The following is a 12,098-nucleotide window of genomic DNA, read 5'->3' as shown; positions in this document are numbered from 1 at the left end:
TGGAATTCCTCAAAGCTAAGATCCGGTTCAGGTATTAGAGTCTGAAGAAACTCAAGTAAAAATTTAAAAGCACATAATAATAACCTGAATAATTGAGGATCCTTAAAGTCAATCAGTTTTGACTCACACAATCGACCATGATGAAACTGGTGGTCAATCTTAAGCAAATGTATCGACCCTAATCTCTTAAAGTAATTAGGTTTAGTCTCAAAACTAAATAATTGACACATCTGAAATTTGTACTTTCCCACAATTGGTTGAAAAATATTTGGTGGGAAAACAAAGTCAATCTGGATATCATAGCCTGGGTAAACCACATCAACCAGAGGATGGGTTTCTAACAACTGAACTTCCTTATGGACATCACTAGGTTCAGGAAAACGTGTATGAAGATAATCTTGTAAAATGGTTGAGGCACACATGTCAAGTCCCAAGTGAGAGACCTTTATCATAGTTAAAGCACATGTAGAATGATAATCACCCCCAAACTTAGAGTTTTCAGTGTCTCTAGAAAGACTAGTCACAACGTCCCTAATTTCAAGGTCATTAGATTCCTGAAAATGGTCAATTGATTCTTCTAAGTATGGTTCATACTCACTCATCTCTACGAGTTCACTTTCTTTGTCTAAGACTAATGTTTCTAAATCGCTAGACTCTAAAACAATATTCTCAGAAAAAACTCGTTCCTCCAAACCATTATCGGCTTCGTAATCAAAAGGAAATACTACATCGTCTAAAACAGGGGTATCTCTAGTCAAATCCTCGTCCTTTTGAATAGGTGAATAATCATTAAAATTATCGGGATCTGAACCAGAAATAACACTATCGTCATAAAGTTCATTTGGAGTAACAAATTCCTGATCACTATGCCTACATATTTCAAATTCTTCCTCAACACTATCCTCGTCATAATCATCATAATAGCATGAAAATGGTTGAACCTCATCTAAAAAAGTATTGTTACCAATTCTAACCTCGGCATCTTGATTATGCAAATAACTATCCTCATTTTCAAGGGTACTATTGGAAACACTATATTGGAAATTAAGACTATCTTGAGCAGTTCTGTTCTGGGCCTCTAACAACATTTTCTGAGTCGACTCACATGACTTCCTTATGGTATCGTGTATAGAAGGTGCATTTTGTTTATTTATTTCTAACACAAACCTATTTGTATTCTCAGTTAATTGTTTGAGAGACTCTTCTAGAGGAAGAACAGGTTCATAAGGATCATAATAGGGACTAGTTTTCAACATTTTCATTATATTGTCCAAAGACGAGGAACTAGTACTATAATAATCCTTATTTTATTGCTCGTATGACTGGTGTGTGTGTGTATAGTAATTGGGCTCACCATGGTATGAGTCGTAACCTTGAAAAGGTTGATGTTCCCAATCACTATTCACACTATGGTTAAAATTGTAACGTCCATTTTGAAACTCAGTCGGATATTCGTTGTATTGGCTATTGTGATATCAGTTTGACATTCTATTGCAGGGGTGTGAGTTGTCACACAAAATAAAACCCACTGACAGGAGAATCCCCGGCAGCGGCGCCAAAAATTGATGTAGTTTTGAAAGTGGTAGTAAAGTTCGTTCAACTCAGATTGTGTAAAGGTTTGTTTTAAGAACTAAGAATAAAAATACTAAAAATATATTCACAAGGTTGTCACGAATATCGAGAGAGACTAAGACTCAGGATTCCACCAAATTCCATTCATGCGACTCAAATAATAATTCCAATCAATTATAGTTCAAATAATAAAAATATGGACAGTTGTTCTTTGCCAAAAATAGATTTTTGAAAAGCAATGACTGTAAATCAAAAGCATGATGTATTAAAAATACATAGACCAAGCATACACCATCAAACGAAATCACACCCATTCAATAAAAATCATAAATCGATTAAAAATCAATGCAAATAGTCATAAAAGAATTATTAGAATTACCACATGCGTGAAATAGGGCTTCCTCCGTCATCCCAGTGTTGGGGTTTAGCTCCTCATATTAATCACTTGCTCAAAATACATGTTTATAGCCCAAAAGTTGATTAAAAGAGTGAAAAGAATAAAATCAGTGAATCTGTGACCCACAGAAAGCGTCCAGAAAAGAACGATAAAACTGAAGTGTTGTTTCTGCTGTTTTAAGACAGCCATAGTCTGTCCTTTTCACTGTAGATGAACGACTGCATTTGGAAGTCTGTTCTTCGTGTTCTTCGTGCTCTTCAATGGCAGCAACATCAGCAGAGACGTAACTTCCCGCAACTCTTATTCTCGCCTCCTGAGCTCTCCTCTCGACCCCAAACCTCTCTGTTACTTCTTCTAGGGGACCTAAGCATCCTATTTATACATAAAAGGGTCATTGAATCTTTCCCAAATCGCATCAAAATCTCTTCTTTCCTTCCTTGGCAGTCACAGCAATAATCTCTTCCCTAATTCGTTTCACGCGTTTCTGAGCTCTCCCAATTATATCAAACTCTTCCTTAGATAGAATATGTATCTTTGGAACGAATTTCTTGCCTTTAATCTCTCTGAATATCCAAAAACAAACTCGACAGGGACGTGTTTCCTTATTTGCTCTGTTTCCTTTTTCCGGTAATTCCAGCCCAATTAGATCGGTCCAATTGTTTCTAATGAACTTGTTAAGTCATATCAAGTCCATCTCAATGAATTTCCGGTGTTGAATCTCCCTGAAACAGCTCCAAAAATCGAGTCCAAAATCTGCAGACGCTGCACATAGTTTCCCGCCAATTTCTTTGCATTTGAATTTTGAAGAAGAAGACCTCCCCCTATCCAGTTATGGTGTCCCTTTAGCACATGCCCGAAATGGGTTACCCCTTATCCAAAGCGAGAGTCCGAATAGCAAATGTCCTCCCAGGTGCCTTTAACAACTTTTCGAGCCAATTTCGCCGCAAAAGCTTATTTCTCCAAAAACACCTACAAAGAGATAAAATACAGAAATAAGTACAAAAATGGGTACTAACAATATACACAATAGAGATGAAAATAGACACATAAATGCGTCTATCACCAGCTCGTAGCTCGGCTACCTTCATAGCTCAACTGGTCATCCCCGTTCCCCAAAGATTCATGCGTTCTAGGAGGTCCCAGGTCCGAGCCCCCAATGATGTAATATTGCAGAAATTAACATGGGAGGTAGAGTTAGTTTGCCCCCCTTGTGACACAATCTCATCCCCCATCCGCTTCGGCTCCTTTGGCTAGGTTACCAATGAGGCTCGCTAGTAGGCTAGCACATCAACCTGTTCAATTGATGTAGTAGTATGTTATTGGAGCTTAGCTTGTTAGGCTTCCAACTAGTTAATGTAATACTCTTTATCCAATAGTTTAATGTTTTAAAAAAATAATAATAATAATATGAGGATCTATTTCTTTAAAAAAAAATTAAAATAATAATATTTTATAAGCAAACCATAATTATTAAATTCTTTATTAAATAATAAAAAAATAAAATAAAATAATAACATAAGTATTACTTATATTTTATTAAATATATTAAAATTAGAGATATAATTTATTATAGTAAAATTCTATTTAAATTTTTTTTTTGAAATATGTCTATTTTCGTCATTAACTATATCACCAGCACTTTAAAATACCAGTTTACCAAATAGAATTTACAGTTTGTTAATTGCACAATGCTTTTTAAATTATAGTTTACCAAACATCATGCTGATTTATTTCCACAACACAACACAACAGAAAAACACTTTTCTAAAACTCACAGCAATGCCAAACTAGCATTTAGTAAAAAAAAAGTGAAAAAGAAAAGTCTTAGTGTAAAACTGTGAAAACCAGAATACTCAATTTCGATGTAAAATCCCACGAATACGGAGTATTCATTTCAACTAATAAGCGGATGCTCAGTTTCCGTAAAGTAGAAATTTACACGGAAACTATTTCCCTTCCGTACTTAGGGGTGAGCATTTGGCCCGAAATCCGCGGATTTAATCGGGACCATTTGCATTTTTACGGGTGGATGCTCGGACCATTCACTAACGGATTAGATGCGGATGAGATTTTTGAAATCCAATGGATTATAGATTGGACCCGAATACAACCTTGAAAGTCCGTTGGACATCCATACCAGTCGGTACATTTTTTATTAAACTTTTACGGTACAAATATGAAGTTAGTATATTTATTTATTTTTTGCAAAATTAGGTATTCATTTTATGTCGTACTTTGATGAGCTTACAAGATAGAAGACCAATATATGTATGGACATACTTATCCTAAGTACACCAAAAACACCGGGTTTTTCTTCCTCTTAAAATTTTGAGTAACTTCAAACCAAAACACTAAAATCCAATTTTAAACCCTTAAATGATGTACCATAAAACAATTCCTTCGGATTATCCGCATCCAATTCGTACATCAATTGATGCTGGATCGGATGCGGACACTAAATTTACAATTCGTAATGAATTGGATTGGATGCGGATGAGATGAAAACTGGTTCATCCCGGCCCATACTCACCCAGACCTTACTCCATAGCGCTCGGCCTTAAAGTACTTACGCTTTTATATTCATTTTGGCTTTATGCGGCTACCAAGGCCGCCAAAGCCTTAAAAGACTAACGACTGTGATTCAGAATTGGCAACAGAAAAGAAACTAATTCTGCAAAAATGTGGAAATATCAGTGAATTATAAAACAAACCCACCTCCAAATTTTGATTCATGGGTTCCAACAAAGTAATTTCATTTTACCAAAACTTGTAAGTTTCTCTACTAAATTCAGTTCATTAGATTATCTGCTCATAACACTAAGGTGAATGTTTTTTTACTAAAAATAAATAAATAAACCATACAGAGGAGCCTTTTTTATTTATAATTTCATGAGAGCTTCACCTAATAATTTCACATTTACATTTCTTTTTTAAGTCCTGTCATTAATTATGATGATCTTGGTAGAGAACCGCAAACCCATGTTGTAAAATTTGGATTTCGGGCTAATGTTTTTGTTCAGAATACTGTTTTTGATTTCTACTCCAAGCGCAGTGAGAATGTCTCACTGGATTGTGCACTAAATGTGTTTGAAAAAATGGCCAAAAGAGATGCTAATTCTTGGAATTCTATTGTATGCGTTTATACGAATTTTAGGGAGACAAAACTGGCTATTGAGGTGTTTGGGTCTCTGGAATAGAGAACTGTTGTTCTGTGGAATTTGGTTATAAGTGGTTCGGCGAAGAGAGGAGAAATGGAGTCGGCTAGGTTGTTGTTTGAAGAGATGATAACTTGGAATGCTGTGATGAAGAAATGCAAGGTTGGTTCTTGATAATAAACTATCTAAGAGTGCTATGACTTCGGGTTGAATAAGAATGGTTTTTGATCAAATGCAGGTGGTAGTTTCTTGGACTAATATGAATCCAGGACACGCTAAAGTTGGTGATGTTGGAGAAATGAACAACCTCTTTTAAGTGTTCTCTCTGCCTGTACTCACCTAGGTGCTCATCAACAAGGAAAACGGAGCAAGTCTTATATTCAAAAGCAGGGTATTCAAGTTTCTAGTCCATTAGGGAATACCTTGATAGTGTAAAGAAGCTTTGCAAAATGTGGTGATCTTAAAAGTGCAATGTTAATGTTCAACCGGATGTGGACATCAATGGTTTCAGGCTTAGCCTTCAATGGACAGTGTAAAGAAGCTTTGACACTCTTCGATGAAATGTGTGTGGAAAGAATACAACCAGATGATGTCATCTTCATTGCTGTTCTCTCCACTTGCACTCTTGGGGAGACTGGTAGAAGAAGAAAAATGGGATTTTAGTCAAATGGTGAAACAATTCTTAGTCGAGCAGGGATATTAGAGGAAGCATTAACATCAATTACGGGTATTAAATGAAGCCAAATGCCGTTATTTGGTTTACTCAAGTCTGTTTTGTAAGTTGTATGGACTAGGAGAGATGTTCGAGATTGTGACAAAGAAGATCCTCGAACTGGAGATGTGAAATCCTGCTTATATAATGTTGATTTCAAATTAGAATGCATTGATCGGAGTCATCGGATGGTGGGAGGATGTTTTAAGTGTTAGAGAAGCAATGAAGAAGGAGGGTCGAGAAAGTTCCCGGTTGGAGTCAATTCAAGTGGAGAATCTGGTTAAGGATACCAAACATGAAAATAGGACGGAAATCTTTGAAACTTTAGATTTTCTCTACAATCAGTTAAAACAGATGGAAATACGGAAACGAGAGTAAGTGTGCTTCATGGTATGGCTTAATATACAGGGTTCATATGAAGATTAGTCGAGCAGATAGATGGTGTTAATTGTTATTGTTCAACTGGAAAGAAGTTTTTTCTGTTTGATCTCGGGACAGCTACTTCAGAGACAGAAATTTTCACGAAAATGACAGCTTACGAGAAAATTTTCATTGAAATTTTCTTCAGAAACATCACTCACGAAGGCTAACCAAGAGTGCTCCATGGTTTAGTAGACAAGTTACTGAAGCCGAGGAAACTTCAAGGTAGATCCAAAAGAAGAAAAAGACCACCACACAGCTGACCGAGGGGGTTGACATGTTGGTACGAACGTCTAACGAAGGCCTTCAGCTCTTTATTTCAGTCATAACCAGAAGGGCGCTCTCTACGACAAACAATGTCCATATTTCATGATTCTAGAATAGTAAGTAATAAGTTATAATAAACAGAAACTTGTAATATGTATGGTTCCCTAGAGTCCAGTTGAGGCTTTAAAACTGATTGAAAGTGATTCAGTTTCTGACTTGTAATATCTGATTTCGTCTAGGTTTATGTCCGATGTTGACTCATCATCTTCAACGTCTTCAAGAAGGTGCTCTGTTGAGTGAAATTGTGATACACTGAACTGTGAATGGGTTATTTGCGGATGTGATCCGAACACCGAAGCACAAGACAAGGAGTAATTATCAGAAACAGTTGCTACATGGACACACTTCGAAGGTATGCCAACTAAATGAGACTTGCTGCTAAGACATAGTTTGATTATGCATTTATAATTCTTTATTTCCTCAATGTCTACGTATCACGAATTTGTATCCCAATTGTTCACTGATCATCCAATTGAGTCATCCTATCCTGATTTATATGCTTTTTTGAAGGTTATCAGCAATTAATAAATTTCCATAGACTACTGTCTCGGTATTCTGTTTTCCTAGTATATTAATTAGGTTCTGGAAAAGAAAAAGGAAAAATATCAAATACATAATTGCATAACACGAAACTGAAATGTTCACTTGAACAAACAGAGACACTCGCAACAAACCACCCAAGAAAACCATAGACACCCGTAGGCTATACCGGCTACTTACCTGACAATTTAAAGTAATTCAGGGTGGAAACACCGTCACGTTTTTTCCTAAAGAAATTCTCAGTATATTCTTTCATTGTAGTACTTTTGTAAATAGGGGGACTCTCCTCCGTTAATATCTCTTTGATAGGACCATAAATCTGTGTGTTGTTACTGAATTTTGCATTCAGAAAACATGCCACTGATACTCTTGGTCCATCACATTGGCTAGTACTCTGTGTTCAGCGCCTTTGAACTTGTCATTGCTGATAAGCTGTTTCAAATGGAAAGGTAAGTCTATTTAGGCAATTATGCAGAGTAGATAGTGAGGGTTGAAGAACATAAGTTAATCATATTAGTTCAAACTTCTGGATGAGAAATATTTATTTACCTGAAGAAGATCACCAATATTTACTATTAGATCTCCAGGGATGGGTTTTACGGTAACCCACTGATCCTGATGAAGAAATTGTAGTCCGCCAATATGATCTTGGAGAAGAATTGTAAAGAAACTCGGGTCTGAATGCGTACTTGTCCCTAAGGTTAGTTCAGGTTCAGGGCATGCTGGATAGTAATGACCACTAAGTACCAAGCAATTAAGATACATCCTTTTAAGGTGGTCTTGTTTCAATCCTAGAGCCTCTGATAACAACCCAGCAATTGTATCTGCCAACTTCGTAATATGCTTCCAGTACTCAACTATTACGTCTCTAAAATTAAGATGGGTGATAGATCAGCTTGTGAAGAACAAAACAGCAGTAGAGAATAATACTGGATTGGACCGACTACAGAGATAAGAATCAACTCCCATATATGAGTCAACATATAGTACTATAAGTAGACTGTTAGTAGAGAGTAGATTACTTATTACCTGCAAGTCTCTGGCAATTCTTGAGGATTAAGAGGATCAGGAGATAATAGGTTACATCTGAGACTGTCTCTCCAGTTCGCGTATTTTGATACATAGAGATCAAAATTAGTACTCCCTCCGTTCTTTTTTAATATGCCAGTTTTGTTTTTAGCGAAATTTAAGGAAATTAAGAGAACTAATCATTGAAAGTGGTCCTCATCACACTTGTCAATAAAAGAAGTGAAGTGAAGTGGTCCCCATGACACTTGTTACCAAAAGAAGTAAAGTGAAGTGGTCCACATGACACTTGTCATCAAAAGAAGTTAAAAGAAAAGTGGTCCCAAAAAATTAAAATAACATTTGACTTTTCCAATTAGGAAACTGGCCTATTTTTTTGGAACTTTTATTTATAGAAACTGACCTATTAAAAAAAAATGGAGGAGTATGAAACATGCATCCTTTTTTGAGATCATTTGAGAAAAGTTGTTTCTTACTCTCTTAATCTTGCTCATGAAATCTTTTCACACCTTTGACAATCTCACCCATTACAGATAAAGGAATTCCATGATTCACCAATCTAAAGAAACCACAAGTCTCTGATGCACGCCGGACTTCATCAATAACTTCCTTGTGTCGCAGATGGTCATTTAGATCCACGCTTTTGATATCAATCAAGGGAATCTCAAAATTGCTATTTTCATGTTCAGTATGATCTAATTCTTCAGTGAGCTCGTCCAGTGGCCGAATGAACATTTGAGGGATCTTTACAATTCCAGCATCAACTAGTCCTTTCACACCAGCTTTTGATTCTTCAAAGGCCTTAAGTTCCTTAAAACGATCATATTCTGACTGTTGTTCTACAGCTCCAGTAGTCTCCATAGTTTGATGGCCGATCTTTGTCCTCCGTATCAAGCCATATCAACAAACATGATCAGTTCTAGAGTGGTTGGTAAAGCTGAACTCGCCAAGTTGACTTTTTTTATCAACCTCAAAGTCTGATGTTGCTAGTTATTAAGACTATTCTAATTGTTTAGTCTTTATTGCTAAGATATTACTTGAAAATTGAATTGTAAAATATTTTTCTTTGGATTGAATAGCTCCAGGAAAGTGTGTATGAAAGTGGAGATGAAGTTAAGAGTAAAAACTCTTTTTATAAGAAGAGGCCTGCCACCAGCAATCCCAAAGAAAAGAAGAGAGAAGGAGGAGAAAAACGTGCAATAAGTGGCTTTATTGACAGCAAAAAAAGAGGAGTTTATTTTGTGACATAGCTGCGAACCTTGGCTAGAAATACATACTACCTGTAACTGCGGGAAATCCCACAATACACCCAATACACCCAAATGATGATTTCTAACAATTATTCAAGTCATATAAAACATGACTCACAACTCTATCATTTCCGGAGATAAATTAATGGAGCATGGTTTTTTATGGGGCTTAGATTTTCCACCTCTAAAGACTAATCGTGAAAAAATGTTTAGAGATCTTGCAAAAAATCACGATGACTTAATTATAGAAGATGTTGACGAGTTTGCTTATTGTCACTAGGCAGTGGTATTTATCGTTCTGCCAGTAGGCACTGGTCTCTTTTGTTGTTTGCAACTTTGCTTTAGCTGTATCGCTGTTTTGTTGCTTCTTTTGTGGGCAGTTCGCTCTTCGGTTGTATACGCTCGCACACAGCTTGTGTGCCTTTTAAATCTATCCTTTTGAATGATTAAAAAAAAAAAAAAAGGAAAAAAACTCTATCATGTATGTGACGATATTAAAGAATAAGCTTTACACAGACTCTCCATGAACATACAACTTTCTCTCTAAGATATTACTTTAACTATAAAATAAGCTGGTATTTTTAGGGGCTACTCAAAAAGTATTAGGGGTCAACAATTTATACCCATCTAAGGGCAGTTGCTAAGGGATATCTTACATGACCTTGAAGTTACCTATATGCCCTTCCAGTAATAAAACTAATTAAAACCTAATCTAATTCATTTCTATTCTTCTTCTTCTCCTCTTCTTCACTCCCAATTGTGGAGAGATTCCCCCCCCCCCTTGTTCTTCAATTCAATTCATCGTCATCGTGAATTGCCAAATCAAAACATCGCGATTATTTTATAAAACAATGGCTAGAATTGATGAACCCCAAATAGCTCGAACTAAAAACGTTGCTCGCGGTGTCGATCCAAAAATTGGAACTGCAGCAAGAAATAAAAAAATTGTTACTGAAAATGACGAAGAACATGAAGGTAGCGAAGAACGCGAAGAAGATGCAGCCGCAGATGTAATTGGTGGTGGCGAATCTGATAATCAAACACTCCGGCAACTTCAAATGGCCCCAATTAGGTAGATTCTATCATTTTTAGGTTTATGTCGTTTTAATTCGATGAATCGATGAATTTTTTTCTAGGGTTTTCGGTTTTTTCCCAGATTCGGGAGATATGCATGCTTATTAACTTCCGAATATAGTTGTGTTCTTCATTTCTGAAGAACATAGACAATATTCGAAAGATAGATTTATATGTTTGGTCATATCATCCTGTGACCAAAATGAATATAATCGGTAGGATAAATAATTTTTGACTTCCAAATATATTGATGTAGATTCGGAAATTTACTTACTACCGAATATATATTTTGAAAAATTCTCATAGATAATGATTTAGGAAAAATCCCATTTTGGGGCCAATATATATTCGGAAGAGAATATAATGTGATATACTTCCGATTGTAAAATGTTGAAACTGAAATGATTTTGGGCCATATTGTATTCGGTAGAAAATATTATTAATTACTTCCGATTATATAAGCTCAGCAACTTAGATTTTTCTGTATCCAAATGATGAATATTCGGTAGGTAATACATTAATTTACCTTATGATTGTTTTGTATCCGGGAATATAATGATGCTTTTTACTTCCGATTGTGTACATTCGGCTTTTATTTGTGTACTTTTGTTTCCGATTATATAGTTTGTAAACGTTGTTCTTTATTTTGTTGTTTAGGCAAAGTCGAGCTAAATAAACCCAAAAAACAGCTAACGTAGGGCCTCGTCGAGCAGGGAGTAAGAAAGTGTAAGCTAGTGCTCAACAAGATGTAGAACCAAGTTCTCCACAAGGCACTCAACAAGGTGTAGAACCAAGTGCTCCATAAGGCACTCAACAAGGTGTGGAACCAAGTGCTCAACAAGGCTCTCAGCAAGGTGAAGAACCAACTGCTCCACAAGGAAGTGAACAAGGTGTAGAACCAAGTGGTCCACAAGTTACACCCCAACATGAAATTGAACCAATTGATCCAGTGCCAAGAGTACAAGAAGAAGGACAACCAAGTGGTACCCAAGAAGAAGGACAACCAAGTGGTACCAAAAAAGCTAAAAAAGGAGGAGAAGGTGGAAAGAAGGAAATTGCTAAGAAAGCATCGCACCTTGTCCCATCACACTTGAAGGTGCAAGATATTCCACAAGGCAAAATCCTTGGGCTACCGGCGGATGAAGGAAATTTTTTATTTGGATACAAAGACCCATGGGCCAAAGAAATATACGAAACCGAGGTAATAATCATATCTTTTTTTATTAACGTATTGTCTATGTGTTCTATCGTAATAGTTGTATTAAGGGATTTTGTATTTACTTTAAACATTTGTCGTATGTTTAATAGTATCATCAATATGCGGTTCGTCTACTCAAACCCACCGCCGCATCAACAAAAATGCTGGATTGGCCTTTATCCGGTGATTGTGAAAAGTTCAACACAATTATAACCAACTTGGGGTTAGCTACTGCTGCTGAGAATGCAATGTTGGAACATGATCGTGTGGCTATATCGGTGTTCGTGAAGAGATTGTATCCTGAGACCAACACCTTCCATATTCCGTTTCGGGAGATGATTGTAGATGGGGAAAAACGATTTGCTGGTTTTTTAGGAAAGTGAAGAGATGACGGTTCAGACGAGACTCCTCAACCGAGCAAACTGCT

At 36.4% G+C, this 12,098-nt stretch overlaps 1 protein-coding gene and 1 pseudogene across 1 annotated transcript; both read right to left on the bottom strand.

Annotated features, from left to right (window-relative positions):
- Positions 1-7,184: 7,184 nt before the first annotated feature.
- LOC113279694 lies at positions 7,185-8,604 on the bottom strand (annotated as a pseudogene).
- On the bottom strand, positions 8,604-9,585 carry LOC113282883 (1-aminocyclopropane-1-carboxylate oxidase homolog). Its single transcript, XM_026531986.1, has one exon. The coding sequence runs from the start codon at positions 9,008-9,010 to the stop codon at positions 8,630-8,632; it is 381 nt and encodes a 126-aa protein (XP_026387771.1). The 5' UTR covers positions 9,011-9,585; the 3' UTR covers positions 8,604-8,629.
- Between the last annotated feature and the right edge of the window lie 2,513 nt (positions 9,586-12,098).

The sequence above is a fragment of the Papaver somniferum genome, chromosome 5 (genome assembly GCF_003573695.1).
Source record: "Papaver somniferum cultivar HN1 chromosome 5, ASM357369v1, whole genome shotgun sequence".
NCBI lineage: Eukaryota > Viridiplantae > Streptophyta > Magnoliopsida > Ranunculales > Papaveraceae > Papaver > Papaver somniferum.
This window is presented reverse-complemented; position numbering and strand designations above follow the sequence as displayed.

Bases quoted from the DNA above. Each gene is read 5' to 3' on its own strand.
- LOC113282883 (XM_026531986.1), bottom strand. From the start codon at position 9,010: ATGGAGACTACTGGAGCTGTAGAACAACAGTCAGAATATGATCGTTTT.